The 19,658-nt window shown below is 64.4% G+C and overlaps 1 protein-coding gene across 1 annotated transcript; it reads right to left on the bottom strand.

Annotated features, from left to right (window-relative positions):
• Positions 1-5,970: 5,970 nt before the first annotated feature.
• Positions 5,971-19,448, bottom strand: RPAP1 (RNA polymerase II associated protein 1). Its single transcript, XM_029077792.2, has 25 exons — positions 19,405-19,448; positions 16,591-16,814; positions 15,707-15,855; positions 15,031-15,123; positions 14,786-14,906; positions 14,071-14,259; positions 13,641-13,826; positions 12,802-12,917; positions 12,577-12,675; positions 12,333-12,434; positions 12,044-12,211; positions 11,387-11,575; positions 10,968-11,102; positions 10,706-10,879; positions 10,273-10,430; positions 9,747-9,914; positions 9,372-9,561; positions 8,858-8,967; positions 8,520-8,715; positions 8,201-8,353; positions 7,826-7,971; positions 6,924-7,683; positions 6,560-6,736; positions 6,378-6,434; positions 5,971-6,272 (listed from the first exon to the last, which is right to left on the bottom strand). Exons 2-25 carry the CDS (start codon positions 16,757-16,759, stop codon positions 6,090-6,092), a joined length of 4,188 nt encoding a protein of 1,395 aa, XP_028933625.1. The 5' UTR covers positions 16,760-16,814; positions 19,405-19,448; the 3' UTR covers positions 5,971-6,089.
• Positions 19,449-19,658: the final 210 nt, after the last annotated feature.

Genomic DNA, 19,658 nt, shown 5'->3' with positions numbered 1-19,658 from the left:
CGGAGGCCATCGGCGGGCCACGTCCCGGCCGAGCCGGAGCGGTCCCGGCACAGGCAGGTGGGAGGATCACTCCTGAGGTCGGGGTGGGACCGGCCGGGTCAGCCACGGCGTGGAGGAGCAGAGAACGAGAGAGAGGCTGTGTTTCGCGGGTCCGCCGGACCCGAGCGGATCGACTCTGCTCCTAGGCGTGTCGCTGAGCTCCGGGGCCGGGGGCAGGGGCGGGGCGAGGTGGGGGTGCCGGCCTGGCAGTAGTCGGAGGCCGTCCGCAGTGTGCGGTTCGCTCAGGGGCCCCACTTGTGGTGCCCCGCCGAGTCGGGAGAGAGCCGGCCCGGGGCTCGCCCTCCCCACCGGAGGCCGGTGGCCCGTGCTGCCCGCCCTCAGCACCCCAGCTCCGGCTCCCCGACCCAAGATGCCACCTCCCTTGCCGGGTGGAGTTGGGCTGGACCCGGGGCCCGAGGTCCACGGGGTGGGAGGCCCGGAGACCGACCACCGGCCACCCTCCCCTCTGGCACTTTGAGAAATGCCCAGCCTGGTCGCCCTGCCCCCGGGACCCTCCTTACCCAGTGCCACGCACCCAAAGGCCAGAAGGCTCAGAGTCGAGGCAGATGCCAACCCCTCGGTCAGACCCCGGGAGGTTCGTTCTCACCCCGGCCACCCCGGCCCCACCTGCCCCGAGCCCCAGACCCCCGATTACCCGCGGGAGATGGTGCAGGGGAGCCCAGGCCCCAGTGCGGAGGAGGAGGCCGAGGCGGTACCGTGTAGGCGACGTTCTCCCAGGGCCAACGTGGTGCCCTGCGGGCTCCCCGAGCCCCCCGGGCCGCTGCTGGGCTCTCGAGGGACGGTGACTGCAGTTGAAGGGAAGGTAGGCCGAAGGTGGGAGACGGAGACGCCGGGGACACGAACTCCAGGATCTCCTAGGGGAGAAGGCCAGGATTGGCTTGAGGTCCAGGGAGACTCTCGGGGACGGCGCCTCCGAGAAGCCTTCCCCGACTCGGCCCTCGTTTCCTCTTCTCCCACTCCCTTCCGCCTCACCCTTGAGCTTAGATTCTCACCCTTTATTCCCCCCTCTCTCGGCCCCGTGGCACCTCCGTCCGTATCCGTAACTTATTTATATTAATGTCTGTGTCCCCCTCCGGATTGTAAGCAGGAAATGGAACTAGTAGAGTGCTCTGTCCTCAGTAAGTGCCCCATAAATATCCTTCCCTGATGATTCATTGGGGCAGGGCGGGCCCCGAAGGTGGGGAAGCCCCTCTCTTGCCAAGGGTCACAGGAAGAGTTCCCCACGAGGGTGCTCAAAGGAGACTGCGGAGAAGCAGCGTGGCTTAGCGGATGCAGCACGGGCCTGGGCCTCGGAAGGACCTGGGTTCGAATCCCGGTTCCACCACATTTCTGCCGTGTGACCTTGGGCAAGTCACTTCACTGGGCCTCAGTTACCTCATCTGTAAAATGGGGGTAAAGAGCGTGAGCCCCCTGTGGGACGGGAACCCTGTCTGACCTGATTAACTTGCATCTACCCCAGCGCTTAGAACAGTGAGTGATCAACAAGTACCGTAATTATTATCATCCTCCCGTCAGTCTGGCGCTCGTCCATCTCCACCGGGGACCCACCGGGCCCCACAGCTCAGGGGGCCAGGGAGTGATGCCCCCATCGCGTAATGCAGCCTCAATCGATACGATTTATTGGGTGTCTACTGTGTGCGCAGCACTGAGCCAGGCACTGAGGGTCGGAGGTGAATCGGCTGCGCTGAGGAGGAGGGAGGAGGGGGAAGGAGTCCCCCCAGCTTCGGGGCATCCACTTGGCAGTCCGGGAATTCCTCACCCGAGGTCTGTCCTGGGCACGGGATGGTCTCCCCCAGGCCTCCCGCCGGGGTTGAGCCACCTACCTCAGTAGGCCCCTAAACGGCCCACTGGCCGGGCCCCTGGTCAGCCTCTCAGGCCTCTCCGGCAGCCAGTCGCCAACCTGGGTGGGCATCAGCCCCCCGACTACCGGCCCCCCTCGCCCCTGGGCGGGGGGGAGAAGGACGGTAGAGTGGAGTCACGAATCGAGATCGGGAGGGACGAGTCCTCACGGATCCGCCCATTCAACGGTATTTATTGAGCGCTTACTGTGTGCAGAGCACTGTGGTAAGCGCTTGGGAAAGTTCGGTACAACGATAAAGAGGGACGATGGCTGCCCACGAGGTCTGGAGAGCTTCAGCTTCCCCTTTCCCACGTGTCCTCCCAGGTGATCCCACCTTTTCCCTTTCACGTGGCCCTCATTCCCTCAGCCGCGGCCTCTCCCCCTCCCCACGTGGGCCTCATTCCCTCTCCCCCGGCCCAGGCCCGTTGCCGTGGATCCCTAGGCCGGCCGGGCCCGGCGGTCGGTTGCCCCGTGACCTCAGGTAAGCTCGCCCCCCGACGTTGGCTCCAGGGTCCCGGGGAGGCCAGGGTCTGGGGACACCCCCCCCCCCCCGAGCGAGCCGAGGCCGCAGCTCCCAAATTGGGTGTGCGAGGGGGTCTGCGAGCCCTCCTGGGTGGGGGTCGCTTACCTGCAAGATGCCCCCCACTCCTCTGGGGCAAGGCTTCCGGCTAGGCTTCCCAACTAGGACGGCCGACGAGTCGGGAAGCAGGATGGGCTAGTGGAAAGAGCCCGGGCCTGGGAGCCAGACTGTCAACTGCTTGCCGTGTGACCTCGGGCGAGTCGTTTCACTTCCCCGGGCCTCAGTTTCCTCAACCGTGCAACGGGGATTCGATACCTCTCCTCCTTCCTATTTAGTCTGTGAACCTCAGGTGAAGGAGGGACGCTGTCCAAACTGCTAAGCTTGTATCCACCCCGGCGCTTAGAACAAGGCTTGGCACACAGTAACACGGCGAGCTGTGGTTCTTGGCCCCGCAAGGCAGAGATCCTTGGGGAAAGGGGGGGTCGGGGTCGGAGCTGACCCCCCCCCCCCGACTCCAAGGCAGACCCTAACCCTAGTGTCCCGTCCTCGTTGGTATAGCGCGAATACGCTTTAATTTGCGGCTCCCAAGCGCTTAGTACAGAGCGCCGCGCTCGGCAAGCGCTCAGTAAGTACCGTCGACTAGTTGCCCCTCGATGGATGCCTTTCCAGCTGCTAGAAACTGCCATTGAGTTCGGTTGGGGTTGGAGGTTGGGCCTCGACGGCTCCCAAGGCGGCCCGGACCCTCGGTCTCTGCGGGGCGCGTGTCCAGTTGGTCGACGGAGTGACCCCCGGCCCTCCTCTGGGCGAGATTTCAGCGGGCCTCCCCTGACCCCCGGAGCGGCCGTCAGCTCCAGGGTCGGGACTTTGCTGAATTTATTGCTATATTGTACTTTCCGAGCGCTTAGTACAGTGTTCCGCGCACAGTAAGCGCTCAACGAATAGGATTGAAGGAATGGATCCCCACCACCCGGTCTCTGCACCCTGTACCCCCAAAGAATCCGATTCGATGGTGCGGGGGCAGCCGGGGGGCCGGCGTCGTTTACCTGCGGAGTTAAGCCGACCGTGGCTCGGTCCCCTGCTTAGAGGAGCGTCCCCCCCAGGGTCCTCCTACCCCCCTCTCCCCCCCAATTTATAGAGTCCAAGCTTGTCCGGGTGCAGGGAGGGGGCGAGGAAACACCTGGCGAGGCCCAGCGGGAGCCACACACCCAAAGGCAGCTTGGCCTAGTGGCTAGAGCGAGGCCTGGGCGTCAGAAGGACCTGGGTTTTAATCCCTCCTCCGCCACCCGTCTGCCGTGTGACCCTGGACGAGTCACTTCACTCCTCTGTGCCTCAGTTCCCTCATCTGTAAAATGGGGGTAAAGACTGTGAGCCCCACGTGGGACAGGGACCGGGTCCCACCTGATTCGCCTGTGTCTACCCCGGCGCTTAGTACAATGCCTGGCACGTAGTAAGCGCTCGACAGATCCCACAGAGAAAAAGACTGTTCCTCTCCTTCCCCCACCTGGGGGTCGGCCTGGACGCCGCCCTCGCTCCCCGCTGCTGCAGCTGCCCCATCCGGTGGGGCATAATGCCCAAGAAGAGGGTGACGGCGACATCCAAGCAAGACTGCTTCTCTGCTTCTTCAGGGCAGGGCACGTGTCTGCCGACTCTTTTGTACTGTTGGTAGAGGGTCAGCTTGTCGTGGGCAGGGAATGCGCCCTGTTGTTCTGTTGTACTCTCCCAAGTGCTTAGCACACTCAGTAAGCGCTCAATAAATACGACAGTGAATGAAAGTATCGTACTTCCCCTAGTTCTTAGTGCGGTAAGCGTTCCATAAGTAGCATCAATCGATTGCTTTGGGTGCACAAGCGTGTGGGGAAAGGAGTCTTTTCCTTGTACGTTATCCACGTCACCAGGAGGGAGTGTCTGGGACTTCAGAGGGGTCAGTGGGCCCGGTCTGTGTTGCCCCGGGCCCGTAACCTCCGAGCCCTGCCAGTTCTCCAGCTCACCGGCCCCTCCGCGACCCGACGGCAGGGACGGGGGTGTGACCCTGGAGTCCCCACGGGACCGGGATCCCGTCACCACCCGCCAGCTTCGTGCCCAAGTGCTGTTCCTGTCCAGTGATATTGAGAGGTTAGGGCCTGGGCAAAGGTTTTGGGGTGATGGGGAGGCGGAGGGCTCCATAGGAGGTTCAGACAGGGGCCTGCCTGGTGCTTCACAGTGGGCTCAGATGGACGCCATCGGTCGAGATCCCAAAAATCTTGTCTTGGGCAGCGGTGACTGGTAGGGCTTGGGGTGGAAGAATTAAAAATGGAAAACCCTGGATCGTCGGTAGTCAGTGGTTGCGGATCTGGGCATGGAGGGTGGTTTGTGTGCCCGTGTGCAGAGCATAGCGCAGTGGAAAGAAAGAGCACGGGCCTGGGAGTCAGAAGTCCCAATCCCGGTGCTTAGTACGGCGTAAGTGCACATAATAAGCACTTAAAAATACCGTTAAAAAAAGTTATAGGTTCTAATCCCGGCTCTGCCACTTAACTGCTCTAGGACCCTGGACGAGTCACTTCAATTTTCTGTGCCTCAGTTACCTCATCTGTAAAACGGGCCCCACAAGGGTCAGGAACTGTGCCTGACCCGATTTGCTTGTATCCACCCCAGCGCTCGATTCGGTGTCTGGCACGTAGTACGCGCTTAACAAAAACCAGTTATCCTCATTATGCCCAGTTTCTGTGCTTGTAGGGGTGGCTTTTGTGTACGTCCATTCAATCGTATTTATTGAGCGCTCACTCTGTGCAGAGCACTGTACTAAGCGCATGGAATGTACAATTGGGCAAGGGAGACCATCCCTGACCAACGACGGGCTCACAGTCGTATACGTGTGAGACGGTGGCCAAGGGACAGCGGGTAAAGCGTGGACTTGCCCGGGTGTGAGAGATACTTAGGTGTGGTTGTGTGTGTGCAGGGGGAAGGATGAGTGTACACGTATAGTCTCCCCGGTACCTGTCCACGTTCCGCGTGTATCTGTGGCTGTACGGAGGGGCTGGCGTCTCTCCCCAAACTGCGGTGTCTGTGTGTGACCCCCACAGGGTGGGGGCACGTTGGGAGGGTGGCCAGGGCACAACCACCGTTTCCTGCCACTTCTCACCCACCTCCTGGATGAGGGCAGAGGTGAGGCCGGGTCTCTGCCGGAGACCTGCCGCAGAGAGCCCGCGGCCTCATTAACGATGCTAATAATGGCATTGTTCCCGGCCCTACTTTTTCTGCAGAGGAAGCCCTCCCCTGTGCCCTCGCCCGCTTCCCGCCTCGGGGAGAGGCCCGGGCGGAGGAGGCTGTCCCAGTTAGCGTTCGGGACCCAGACGTCCCCGCTCCCGTCCGGGGGGTCCGGTCCGCTCGGGGGCCGGGGTCCCCCGGCAGCCCCGAGGGAGCCGGGCCCGTTCTGGGGGCTGTGGAAGGCGGGGAGGGAACGTCCCCGGGGGGTCACCGCCTGCAGCCTCGACGCTCCCAGCGGGGTCCCGGGCCGCCCACCCCCCGCCGGCCCCCACGCCCGGGCGGGGCCGAGCACCGGCTCTGAGCCAGCGAGGTCGGGAGCGGTTTATTGACAAGAGTCGAGTCTTCCGTCCCCGGGGACGCGTCTCCGTCTGTCCGTGGGGCGGCCGACCCCACCGTCCGTCCCCGGCGGGACGTGTCCGTCTCTCTCTACCGGTCGACAGCCGGGCTGGGGCGCCGGCGTCCGGCGTCGGGCAGCCCGTCGCCGGGCAGCCCGTCGACCTGGCTCCGTAGGTAGCGTTGGCGCGAGGCGGGCAGCTGCGGGTACAGCTCGAAGCCGGAGGGCGAGGCCGCGCTGGGCAGCTTGTAGAACAGCAAGTGCTCCCTGAGGCCCTAGGGAGCAGCGGGACGACCAACGTGAGAAGGGAAGCGCCCCCGCCTCCCCCTCCACCCCTCTCCGCCGTCCCGCGCCCCCCTCGCCCGTTCCCGGGCACCGACCCGGTCAGCCAGCAGCCAGGTCTTGCGCAGCATATCCGTGCGGGCGGCAGTCACCTCCTGCGGGCACAACCAGGAGCCACGGTCAGCCCCGTGCCGCTGGGGGTCGGCCCCTCCTCCCCTCCCCCGCGCCCCATCCCCCGGCACGGTTCCGTCCCCCCCGCCCGAACCAGGAGTCTCCCCACCGGGCTTGCGGTTTCCTGGGAGAAGATGAAGCTGTTGATGTGGGCCACGGCCACGGCATAGAGCACTGGGCACCAGCCCGGGCGCAGGGCGCCGGTCACCAGGACGCGGAAGTAGAGGCGCAGGAGGGGTAGATTGTCCTCAGGTGGGGCCGTGTAACACTCCAGGGGCACGGGCAGCTGCGGGTGGGGGGGGGGACGGCAGGTGAACACCCCCTCCTCCAGCAAGGGGCCGGGGTCTCCCCGTGAGAATGGGCCGGGAGGCGGGAGAGAGGTGTGTGCGATCGGGGACAGATGTGGGTCCCGGTGCCCCGGTGGGGTAAGGCCGGGCTGGGGATGCGGGGAGGGGCCCCGACCGCCCCGGTACCTGGGCCAGGGGCAGCCCCAGCGCCCGCAGGACCCCCACGTGCTCCCCGAAGAGGGTGAGACGCAGGGAGGCGCCGAAGCGGCGTTGCAGAGGCAGCAGGATCAGCGCGCCGAAGAGGGCGTCTCCGAAGGACACGGCCTCGAACTGCTCCAGGAGGCCGGCGAACAGGTCGGGGAACGAGGCCAGGCCGGGCAGGGGGCGGTCCAGCCGCAGGGCGGGCAGGGCCCGGGGCCGGCAGAGCCGCCGCAGCAGGGCCCACGTGTGGCGCTGCACCGGGGCCTCGCGGAACAGTTCGCTGCCCGTCAGGAACAGGCACATGAGGCGGGCCAGCCGGGCGGCGGGGGGCACGGCCCGCAGGGCCTCGGGCCGCCAGCTCTCCAACACCAGCAGCCACTGCAGCGCCCGGGTGGCGGTGCCCGGGGCGTCGGGCGGCAGGGCTTCCGGGGTGGGGCCCGTGGCCCGGTGGTAGAGGGTGACGAGGGGCAGGAAGGACCAGTCCGCGGGCAGGAGGGGCTCCCGGGGCGCGGGCAGCAGCAGGCCGGACGTGCGGAGGGGCTCCCCCCGGTACAGGGCCTGAGAGGTCAGCAGGGCCGGGCGGGGCGGGGCACAGTGGGCCAGGTAGCAGGCCCGGATGGCGGGGAGGTCTTCACAGGCGGCGGCCAGCAGGGCCCCCCGCCCCTCCCCCCCGGGGCTCCCGTCGCCTTCCAGCTGCAGCCGGTCGGAGAAGTCCGCTGCCTCGGGTCCCCCTGCCGCCCGCTCCCTGCGGGCACAGAGCCGGGAGGGGGAGGTGAGGCCGCCGCCAGGGCTCGGGGACGCCACGGGGGCGGGAGCCACGCCGTCCGGGGCCCCCCGGTCTGGGGCGCCGCGGCCCCCTCCCTCCCTCCAGCACCGGCCCCACTCACGGGAAGAAGTCCAGCCGGAAGATGCTGCCCAGCAGCAGCTCCTGGACCAGATGTTCGCTCCCGGGCAGCAGGCGGCTCAGCAGGGACAGGGCCACGCCGTGATGGAGCCTGGCGACTTCCGGGGCCGGGTCCGGTCTCAGCCCGGCCTGGGGTGGGGGGGGGGGGGGGGCGGGAGTGGGGACCCTCAGGCTGGGGCCGGCCCAGCGGGGAACCTCGGGGGCAGGGAACGCACCCGTTTATCGTGCTCTCCCAAGCACTCGGTACGGTGCTCTGCACCCAGGAGGCGCTCGATAAATACGACCGAATGAACGAATCTCCCCGGGCGGCGGCGGGGGAGGGAAGGGGCGGGGGGTGGACGGCGGAGGGACGACTCACCACTCTCTGGACCAGGGAGAGGACCAGGTGCTGCAGGTGGTATTCGTGCCGCAGGGCCCAGGCGGAGGAGGGGGTGGGCCGGGGGGCGAGGGAGGGGGCCGTGCTCTCGACTAAGTAATCGTGGAGTCCTCGGGGGGCCAGCACGGCCGCCAGCTACGGGGGAGGGCGAGGGAGGGGACGGAGAGCTCGGTGCCCAGGACCGGTCTCGGTCCCGCGTGCCTCTTGCCCCTCCCGGCCTCCGTCGTCCACCCCCCCGCCCCCATCTCTCGCCCCCCGGGTCCCACCACCCCGCTCGGGGGTCCCGCTTCCCCAGACTCACCTGGCCACAGAGGCCCTTGTGGATGCGGGCGAGGGTGTCGGAGAGGAAGAGCAGGGCGGTGAGGAAGGGGAAGGGCGAGGCGGAGCCGGCGAGGCTCAGAGGGGGGCGGCCCCCCGCACAGCCCAGGGACACGAGGCTGGGGGTGGCCTCGGGGGCCGGGGCGCAGGACAGCGGGTTGCAGAGCGGGGAGCAGGTCCTGTGGGGACACGAGGGCCCGGGGGGAGCTGAGACGGGCGAGCTCAGGGGTCGGTGCCCGCGGCCGGGCCGAGGCGTCCGCGACGGCGATCCGGGGGACGGAAGGGCCTCGGGTTCTGCCCCGCCCGGGGCCGGGGCCGTACCTGAGGGCGTCCCACTGGCTCCGCAGGGCGGGCTCGTTCAGCAGGGGCAGCAGCACCTCCTTCAGCAGACGCTCGGCCTCCTGCAGATAGTCGCTGGGACAGAGCTGGGGCTGGAGGGAGCCGGGGAGGGGGCTCGGTCAGGCGAGGAGGGGAGCGTCTATTTACAGGTACAGAAACACCCCCCGGGGGGCTACCTGGGGCCCCCAGTTTGGAGGTGGGAGGGCTGTGAGCCCGACCTGGTTCTGCCCGGGAGCGGGAAGGTTCCACCCCTTGTGCCGTCTCTTCCCCACCTCAGGCAGAGGCAGGAAGTGGGGTGCTGGCTCCGGGGCAGAGCTGCCCGCTCTCCCCCACCACGGGGCACTCGCTGGGGTAGGGGAAGGGGCTGCTGGTGACTTCGGCCCCGGGGCCGCCCGGGTCTGGGACTCTGCGGGGGCGCAATCTGGACAAGAGTGGGCAAAGCAGCAGCGGGGCAGTAAGCGTGGGCCGGGGGGCCGGGGCCGGGGCCGGCCGTCACCTGCTGGCTCCAGACGCGGAAGTGGGTCCCCAGGAAGACCAGGCAGGCGGTGGGCAGCGGGGCCAGGGCCGGCCAGGTCCCCGGCTCGGGCAGCTCCCGCAGGGCCAGGCGCAGACACGGCTCCACCAGGGTGCGGAGTCCGGACACTTGGGCCCAGGTGAGCGGAGGCGTGGCGGACCCGGTGGCATTTCTGTGGGGCGCAGGGAGGAGCCGGGGGAGCCCGGGTCTCGGCTCTCCTCGTCCCCATCCGGGACCCCGGGGGCGGAGGGAGAGGAGGACTGCAGCCAAACCCGGGGGGGCAGCCCAAAGAGGGGAAGGGCTCCCTGTGCGGGGGGAAGCCCCCCCACCCCCGCCCCAACCCCGCCCCGGCCTCACCCGCCAGGGGCGGCCTGTGGCTCTCTGCTGACGCCGGACGCCTGGGTCAGGTGGGTCAGCAGGGTGACGATGGCCCCGGCCCGCTGTATGGCCGGTCCGTGCGGGGGGCGGAGGCGCAGCTCCTGGGGGAGGGCCTGCACTGTCCGAACCAGCACTGGGTAGAGCTCCCTGCGGGGAGAGGAGGGGGATCGGGGGAGCGTGGGGGGGGCCCAGAGATTCTGGGCGGCTCCCAACAGTTTGAGGGGAAGAGGTGGATGTGTGGGCGTGTGTGAGAGAGAGAGAGAGAGAGAGAGAGAAGGAAAGAGAGTTGTTTTGGAAGCAGCAGGGAGAGTGGGAGGTGCAGAAGGTGAGAAAGAGGGCTGACAAGGCATCCAGGGGCCAGGACGGGTTACGAGCCTCCCTAAACCCCTCGCTTCGCCCCGGTCCCGCCCCACCCCAAATCCTTCCCCTCCCCTGCACGGGTCTCCACCCCGGCCGTAAATGATCCGACCCCCGGCCCGGCCCCGCTCCGAGCGCCTCTCCTCACCTGTACAGGTCTCCGCCCTGGCCGTAAGCGGCCACCACAGCCCAGAGGCGGAAGGCCTCGGTGCTCAGCCGCTCGGCCTCCTGGACGGGCAGGGCCAGCTCCGCGGGGGGCTCGGCCACAAAGCGACTCAGGCGGCTCCGCAGGTCAAATCCGCCCAGCTGGGGACGGAGCGAGGGGGCGCTCGGGGACCGTGGCTCGGAACCCGGCCCGGCGGTCCCGCCCCCGCACCGGGCACAGCTGGAAGCGGCTCGTTAGCCCCGGCCCACCCCCTCCGGCCCCTCAAAACCAGGCCCGCCCCATACTGACAAACCCAACCAGGGAGAGGAGCGGGGCCGGGTTGCCGCCCCCCGGGGTGGGAGGACCCCCGGAAGAGCGGGAGCCATGGAAAGCGGGGAGAAGCAGGGAGATGGGGGGCAGGGCCCGGCGGGCTCACCAGGCGGGCGGCGAGGTTCCTGCCGGCCGACGCCATGACGCGCAGCAGCTTCATGGCGGCGGCACAGGGCAGGCCGTGCAGACGGACGGGCCCCGGCCCCGGCCCCACCGGGGCCCAGCTGGAGGGCAGGAAGTCCCGCACCAGCGTCTCCATCAGCCGCGGGCATTCCAGGATCTGCGGGGCAGAGCTGGGGTCAGGGGTCAGAGCCCCTCCTCCCCCTCCGGTCCCCCACCCCCCTTTTCTTCCTCCTCCCGTGTCCTACCTTGGTGGCCGACTCCAGGGAATGCCGGGCCAGGCGGGTCAGCACGGCCAGGATGTCCAGCACCACGCAGGGCGCGGGGCAGGTCACCTCCAGCACGTAGCGTAGCCGCGGCAACAGCCGGGTGGTCAGCAGCCCCTTAGGGGAGGGGGAGTCGCCCCGTCAGCAACCGGCCTCCTCCCCCGGGGGTTGGGATCCCCTCTTCTTCCCTAGGGTCTTTAATTTCTTTTACATTCTTGTCTGTCTCCCCCTCCGGACTGTAAGCTCGTTGTGGGTGGGGAATGCGTCTGTTACAGTGCTTAGTACAGTGCTCTGCACACAGAAAGTGCTCGATGAGCGCGTCTGACTGGTCGCCCCTCTCCTGGACGGCGGCGGCCCAGACCCCGACCTGCCCCGGCCGCCCTCCCCGAGCCGCCCCCTGCCTTGATGACGTCACGGCGCGCCACGTCCGCCGGGGGCCGATTCTGCTCCCGGGGTTGTTGCCTCCCGGCCGCTTCTGCGGGGATGCCCCCTTCCTCCTCGTCGTCCTCGTCGTCCTCTTCCTCCTGGCTGGGAATCAGGGAGAATGCGGCCGCTCCCTGGTACCAGGAGAAGGTGGTGTCCAAGAGCTCCTGTAAGCGGGGTGTGTGCATGTGTCGGGGGGGGGGGGGGGGGGGGGTGTTCACGTAAATTGAGGCCCCCCAGCCCCTCTCCCAGCCCCGCCGCTCTAGACCCAGACCGGGCACGGGGCGGGACCGGCAGGACCACCACAGAGAAGTAGCGTGGCCGGGCCGGGAAGTCAGAGGACGTGGGTTCCGATCCCGGCTCCGCCACCTATCTGCTGTGTGACCCTGGGCAAGCCACTTCACTTCTCTGGGCCTCGGTTACCTCATCTGTAAAATGGGGATTAAGACCGTGGGCCCCACGGGGGACAGGGATTGCGTCCGTCCGGATTACCTTGCATTTACAACAGTGCTTGGCACACAGTAAGCACTTAATACCACTTATCCTCGCTTGGAGATGGGACCGGGGGTGTGGGCGAGGGGCAAGACCCTGCCCCCTTCGGGGAGAGGAGCGCCGACAACCTCCCCGGCCCCCACCTCGTCCCCGGGGACCACCAGCAAGGCCCGCAGGGCGTGCACGGCCGCCGCGATGACGCCGTCCACCCCGTCGTCCAGAGAGAAGCGCAGCAGGAAGAGGAAGCCGGCGTCCAACAGGAGTCGCAGGACGCTGCCGGACAGTCGGCCCGAGAACTCGCCCGCCTGGGCCTGCGGACGGGCGGGAAGTCAGAGGGGAGAGGCTGGGGAAACCGAGCCCTTGACCTCCCGCCACCGCACCCGTCCCCAACCCCGGGAGGCGGGGTGGGGAGGCCCCCGAGACCGGCCTCACCTTGTGGACCACTCGGGCCAGGACCTGCAGGGCCAGTGCCCTCTGCTGAGAGGCCTGGCTGCGGGACAGGTGGAAGAGCTCCTGCAGAGAGTAGCCTGCTCTCTGGAGGGAAAGGGACTCGTGGGCCCCGGGTGGCGGGCGGGGAGGGCGTCTCCCGAGGCCGGGCCCCCCGGTGCCCGCCGCCCCGAGTGCCCCCACCCCGGCCCTGCCACCCGCACGGTCCCAGCGCCCGGCCAGGGCTCACCTCCGCCTCCTCCCCGTGGTGGTGCAGGCCCAGGTGGGTGGGTAGGTCGGCGTCCGGGGCCAGAAGCTCCCCTTGCAGGCTGAAGCGCGCCTGCAGGCCCTGAGCCACAGCAGGAGGAGTTGGGGCTTTGGGGGGCGGTCATGGCCCTTCCAGCTGGGCCCTCCCCCCGCCCCCACCTGCCCGCCTAGCGTTAGGGCCGGGGCAGTCCTCCCCACCTCCCCTCACCTCCCGCGTTCTCTGCTGTCGGAGCCGGGGCAGGTCCTGCGTCCACTGGAGCTTGTCCAGCTCCACGGTGTCCATGTGGAGCCACTCCCGGCGGGGCGTCACGGGCAGGGCCGGGGCTGAGGGAGAAGAGGAGGGTGACGGCCCGGGGTCGAGGGACCCCCGCCTATCCTCCGTGGGCCTGGTCCTCAGGAACGGTTGTCTTTTTTTTTTCAGTGGTATTTGTTAAGGGCCTCCTATGGGGCAGGCGCTGAACTAAGCTATGGGGTAGATTCAAGATGAGCAGGTTGGCCAAGTCCACGTCCCACACGGGGCTCACGGTCTGTCTTCCCATTTGACAGACCGGGTAACTGAGGCACGGAAGTTAAGTGACTTGTCCAAGGGCACACAGCCGACAAGGGGTGGAGGTGGGACTAGAACCCACGTCCTATGGACTCCCAGGTCTGGGCTCTATCCATTCGGCCACGCTGTTTCCCGGCAGCCTCCTGGGGTGGGGGCGGCCGGGGCCGGGCAGGGTTGGTAAGTCCCAGGTGGAGGGGGATTGAGGGCTGTGGGGCTCCTGCCCGTGGAGACACCCACCCCCCACCATTCCTCCCTCAACTAGCCCCCTTAATTATCTTTTTTCCTCCGGATATCACTAATGAAATCATTTGGTTCCCAGAAACTGGTCCCCCCGAAGCCTGGGGCCTGGCAGCGTGCGGAAGCCCACCCAGACAGGGGTCCTCCCTACTCCCTGGCCCTGAGGCCCGGCGGGGAGAGATGTTAAGCAGGGAGGGCCGGGAAACGGGTACGGCTAGGGGAAAGGGCTCTCCTGCCCTTCCCTGCCCAAGAGCAGTCCCAACCTGGTTTGGGCTCCGGTTCCAAGGATTCCTCAGTTCCGGCGGGTTCCGGCTCCGTGGGCTCCCTGCCGGGGCCGGGCCTCGGGGCCGGCGGAAACGATGCCTCTGACCTCGGCTCCCCTCCGCTCCGAGGCTCCGTCTGGCTGGCGCTACCACCCCTGGACCTCAGGAAGGCTACCAGGCTGGGGTCTGCGGGGGGAGGGGAGCAGGAGAGAAATGGGGGTCAAAAACAGCAGCAGGGCGCCGGGTCTGCCCCCAACCTTAACCCTAAAGCCCCCCGGTCTCATCCCTGCTCTCCCCGCCCTGTCCCCGGCCCGCCCGGGACCATCTTCGCTCCATCCCCCTGCCCAATGCAGGGGCTTGGATCTCCCCTGTCAGGCCCATGCTGCACCCAGAAATGCCCCTGCCCACCCCCAGCGCCCATCGCCCATACCCAGTTGGGAGAGCAGCTGCTGCTGTTCTCGCAGGATCTCCTCGGGGTCCATGGCCTCCAGCCTAGCCTCATTCTCCGCGCCGATGGTTTGGGCTTCCCGCCGGCTCTCGGGGACCGCGAGGCCCTCTCCGGTGGCGATAAGGGCGTCTTGCTGGGTTCCCGTCTCCCCTGGAATGCCCGGCGGCCCTCCTGGGGTGAAATGGGAACGTGTGAGAGTCCAGAGAGAGAGCCCTGGCCCCCGTTATTCATTCGGTCGTATTTATTGAGCACTTACTATGTGCGTACTAAGCGCCTGGGAGAGTAGATTGCAAAAATAAGCAGACACATTCCCTGTCTTTGAACTTACAGTTTACAGGGGTCTACAACCTAGATGACCCTTGTCCCCGTCACCCCCCGTCAGGCGCCCCCCAAGACAAAGAGCCCTCAGGGGCCGGGATCCGCCCTGCACCGTTCCTCGCGCCTCGGTCCCCACAGGAGCCCCCCGGGGTCCCCTGCCAGGGTGGGCCCCGAGGGACCGAGCGCGGTTCCCGCCGGGCTTAGGCCCCGGCTTCGGTCTGGCTGTGATGCCGGACGCTGTCCCTCGAGCCCACTTTCCCCTGGGACTCCCACAGCGCTCTCATTCAATTGTATTTATTGAGCGCTCTCTCTTCCAGCGGACAGGGATTCCAGGCCCGGGGGGGGGGGGGGGGGGCTGCGGTCCCCCTCTGCCACTCACCTTCCTGCGAACCCTGGTCGGGCACCGCCCCGTCCCTGGACGGGTCCCCGGCCTCCTCCGCTCTCCTGGCTGCGATCTCCTGGGCAAAGATGCTTCTCTTCCCGGTTGTGGTCAACTTGCCCTGGAAGATGGAGAGAAGGACTCCATCTTGGTCGGCCTCGGGGTTGGGGGATGGTCCCCCAACCTCGGCGCCTCAACTCGCGTGGTCACGGCCAATCCGGGGGACCCCCGGGCCCCGAGCCCACCTGGTTGGCCCACTGGGAGCGATGGAAGACTTGGGGGAAGGCGGTCCCGGTGGGTAGAGGCAGGGTCACGGCCATGGTGCTTGTGTCTCTTTCCTGCAGTGGGGCAGAAACGGGCGTTGGAGACACCCCCAACCCCCGTCAGGCAGTAAGTCGTATTTATTGAGCGCTTAATGTGTGCAGACCGCGGTACTAAGCGCTCGGGAGAAGCAGCGTGGCCTAATGAATGGAGCACGGTCCTGGGGGTCAGAAGGCCATGGGTTCTGATCCCAGCTTGTGTGATTGGGGGCAAGTCACTTAACTTCTCTCTGCCTCAGTTCCCTCATCTGTGAAATGGGCATTAAGACCGTGAACCTCGTGCGGGGCAGGGACTGTGCCCAGCCCAATAATCTTGTATCGATCCGGAGCTTAGAACGGTCCCTGGTACACAGTAAGCGCTTAACAAACGCCTTTATTAGTATTTTCAATAATATATATATTTTTTTACAATATACTGACACATTCCCTGCCCGGCACGAGCTTACGGTCTAGAGGGGGACATTGAAAGACATAAGTGAATGACAGCGCTCCGCTTTCTGCCGCACCCCCGCCGGGAAACTCCCTTTTCCCAAAACGCTACCCCCGTCCGCGAGGGCAGTAGGGAGGGAAGCCCAGTGGGGAGCGGGAGCCCGGCACTCACGATGATCTTGCTCAAGACGGCGGTGACGTGGCGGTCGTGCCGGTCCACCCGCTCCTCGGCGTCCTGCTCCTCGGGCGGCGGGCAGCCCGGGCCGGGCCGCGGCCTCTTCGGCGGAGCGGGGGTCAGGGCCGGAGGGAGGTCGGGGAGCGCTGTGACCGGCGAAGACGTGAGGAAGGGGACCCGCGGGCCGCCTCGGGGGCCGGCCAGACAGCCCAGGGTTTAGGACGGCGCGAGGCGCGTGCTAAGCACTTACAAGTACCACTGCTATTATTAACTGGAAGGGGAGAGGAGGGTCAGAAACCAAAACCGAGCCTGGGGATGGGAGGCTGGAGGAGGGGCCCTGCGCGCCGCTCAATCGATCGCTCGTTGTGATCAGGGAATGTGTTTACTGTGGTATTGCCCTCTCCCAAGCGCTTAGTACAGTGCTCTGCACACAGCACTCAATAAATAAGACTGTACGAACCAATCGATCGATCAATAGTATTTATGAGAATAGGATGAGAAGCAGTGTGACCTGACGGAGAGAGCACCGGCCTGGGAGTCGTAAAGGACCTGGGTTCTAAGCCCGGCTCTGCCACCTGTCTGCTGTGGGAACTTGGGGCAGGTCGTATAACTTTTCTGTGCCTCAGTTTCCTCCTCTAAGTGGGAATTAAGACCGGGAGCCTCACCCGGGACAGGGACTGCGTCCAACCTGCTCGGCTGGTGTCTACCCCAACCGCTCAGCACAGCGCCACGGTAAGCCCTCCACCGATACCAGAAAAAAAAAAATCACCGCGGGCTTACCGTGTGCAGAGCGCTGCACGGAGCGTTACAACAGAGTCGGCCGACACGTCCCCTTGCCCCCAGCCAGCTGAAGGAGGGGAGGGACCCCCAAGAGCACTCACCGTCTAGCGTCACGACGTCGCGCTGGGCCCGCGGCCGCTCCTCGGCGGGGTCCCCTCCGCCCGCCGCCTTCACCACGCGCACGGCCGAGGCGGCGCCCGCCGCCAGGAACTGACTCTGGAACCGCAGCAGGTCTCCCTCCGACTCGCCCGGCTTGGGCCTCGACAGCATCCTGACTCCGCGGCCCCGCGCCGTCCGGCCTCCTCCGAGCGTCACCACGGACCCCCTGGAGGACCCGAAGAGGGAGGGTGGGTCCGTCCCTCACCCACCAGAGCATCCTTTGCCCCCCGGTCCGGCAGCGGGTACCGGTCTCGGGTTCCATTTCGCCCCCACCCCTCCTCAGTCCTCTCTCCCGCCTCAACTCAGCTCCTTAAGCCACCCCTTAAATAGCCCGATAAGAGTAAAAACGGAAGCGAGGAAAGGACGTTTCTCTATGTTTGTGGTTCTGGGTTTTTTTAATGCTATTTGGTAAGCACTTACTAGCTGCCCGGCTCTGTACTATTGTGGTTCCATTTTTTTGTGTGCTATTTGGTAAGCACTTACTAGGTGCCCAGCTCTGTACTACTGTGGTTCCATTTTTTTGTGTGCTATTTGGTAAGCACTTACTAGCTGCCAGGCTCTGTACTATTGTGGTTCCATTTTTTTTTTATGCTACTTGGTAAGCACTTACTAGGTGCCAGGCTCTATACTATTGTGGTTCCATTTTTTTTTATGCTACTTGGTAAGCACTTACTAGGTGCCAGGCTCTATACTATTGTGATTCCATTTTTTTTTATGCTACTTGGTAAGCACTTACTAGGTGCCAGGCTCTGTACTATTGTGATTCCATTTTTTTTATGCTACTTGGTAAGCACTTACTAGTGCCAGGCTCTGTACTATTGTGATTCCATTTTTTTTAAGCTACTTGGTAAGCACTTAGTAGGTGCCAGGCTTTGGACTAAGTGCCGGAGTAGATTAAGTCATTCAATCGTATTTATTGAGCGCTTAGTGTGCAGAGCATCGTACTAAGCTCTATTACGAGAGACAACCCCTGCCCACAACAGGGGTAGATATTCATCAGGCGCCAGGTCCCTCACAGTAGCCACTTCCATTTTACAAAGGAGGTAACAGACACAGAGAAGGCAGGTTCATTCACTCAGTGGTATTTACTGAGCGCCTGCTATACGCAGAGCACCGTATGAAAGGTGTGGAAAGTACAATTCAGCAATAAAGAGAGACCATCCCCGCCCCAGTCGCACAGCAGACAAGTGGCAGAGCCGGGATTAGAACTCAGGTCTGATTCAGAGACTTCACCAGAGAAGCAGCATGGCTCAGTGGAAAGAGCCTGGGCTTGGGAGTCAGAGATCGTGGGTTCGAATCCCGGCTCTGCCACTTGTCAGCTGTGTGACCGTGGCCAAGTCACTTCACTTCTCGGTGCCTCAGTTACCTCATCTGTAAAATGGGGATTAAGACTGTGAGCCCCATGTGGGACAACCTGATTCCCCTATGTCTACCCCAGCGCTTAGAACAGTGCTCGGCACATAGTAAGCGCTTAACAAATACCAACATTATTATTATTATTATTATTATTAAAATGGGGATTAAGACTGTGAACCCCACGTGGGACAACCTGATTCCCCTGTGTCTACCCCAGCACTTAGAACAGTGCTCGGCACATAGTAAGCACTTAACAAATACCAACATTATTATTATTACTTTACTTCTCTGTGCCTCAGTTACCCCATCTGGAAAATGGGGATGAACGGTGAGCCCCACTGGGGATAACCTGATCAGCTTGTACCCCTCCCAGCGCTTAGAACAGTGCTGGGCACAGACTAAGTGCTTAAGAAATGCCCTCATTCTGCATTGGTGGGTGCCTCCTCACCTTGTACCCCTTCCAGTGCTTAGAACAGTGCTGGGCACATAGTAAGCGCTTAATAATAATAATAATGTTGGTATTTGTTAAGCGCTTACTATGTGCCCAGCACTGTTCTAAGCGCTGGGGTTGACAGAGGGGAATCAGGTTGTCCCACGTGGGGCTCACAGTCTTAATCCCCATTTTACAGATGAGGGAACTGAGGCACAGAGAAGTTAAGTGACTTGCCCACAGTCACACAGCCGACAAGTGGCAGAGCTGGGATTCGAACTCATGAGCCCCGACTCCAAAGCTCGTGCTCTTTCCACTGAGCCACGCTGCTTCTCTAACAGACACCAGGATTTTTTTTTTTACAGTCCCTGGCACACAGTGGGCACTTAACAAATACCCCAATTATCCTTCCCTGGGCCTCAGTTCCCTCATCTGTAAAATGGGGATGAAGCCTGTGAGCCTCACTGGGGACAACCTGATCAGCTTGTACCTCTCCCAAGCGCTTAGAACAGTGCTGGGCACATAGCAAGAGCTTAACAAACACCAGGATTGTTTTTTTACAGTCCCTGGTACACAGTGAGCACTTAAATACCCCAATTATCCTTCTCTGGGCCTCAGTTCCCTCATCTGTAAAATGGGGATGAAGACCGTGAGCCCCACTGGGGACAACCCGATCCGCTTGTACCTCTCCCAGCGCTTAGAACAGTGCAAGCGCTTAACAAACGCCAGGATTTTTTTTTTTACAGTCCCTGGCACACAGTGAGCACTTAACAAATACCCCAATTAGCCTTCTCTGGGCCTCAGTCGCCTCATCTGTAAAATGGGGATGAAGATTGTGAAGCCCACGGGGGACGGGGTTTGGTTTTGCGGTGCGTGTCCCCGATTGTCGAACGCCTCCTCCTCCTCCTCTTGCCGGGCTGGTTGGCGAGCAGGAGGTCCCGCCCGCCATGCCCGGGCCTGGTCCTCTCACCTGCGCTAGGCCGCCCTGGGCGCCGCCATCTTGGCCCGCACATGGAGGAGCCACTTCCGGTCTGGAGGGAAGCCACTTCCGGTGAACCCGGGCGCCATTTCCGGTCGGTGGCCCAGCCTGGGAACACCGCCCCCCCCCCCCAACCCCTCCCTCCCTCCCTTAAGCATAACTATCATGAATAAAAATGGCATTTCATTCATTCAGTAGTATTTATAATAATAATAATAATAATGTTGGTATTTGTTCAGCGCTTC

Source organism: Ornithorhynchus anatinus, chromosome 13 (genome assembly GCF_004115215.2).
Source record: "Ornithorhynchus anatinus isolate Pmale09 chromosome 13, mOrnAna1.pri.v4, whole genome shotgun sequence".
NCBI classification, from domain to species: domain Eukaryota; kingdom Metazoa; phylum Chordata; class Mammalia; order Monotremata; family Ornithorhynchidae; genus Ornithorhynchus; species Ornithorhynchus anatinus.
Note: the sequence above shows the minus strand (reverse complement) of the source record. Positions and strands in the feature narration are given on the sequence as shown.

What these genes read in the sequence shown, in the direction of transcription:
- RPAP1 (XM_029077792.2), bottom strand. Translation starts at nt 16,759, where the DNA reads ATGCTGTCGAGGCCCAAGCCGGGCGAGTCGGAGGGAGACCTGCTGCGG. An exon ending in GCAGCTGCTCTCCCAACTGG is followed by an intron (nt 13,827 to 14,070) that starts GTATGGGCGATG and finishes CTCCCCCCGCAG; the next exon opens with ACCCCAGCCTGGTAGCCTTC. An exon ending in CCACAGGCCGCCCCTGGCGG is followed by an intron (nt 9,562 to 9,746) that starts GTGAGGCCGGGG and finishes TGCGCCCCACAG; the next exon opens with AAATGCCACCGGGTCCGCCA.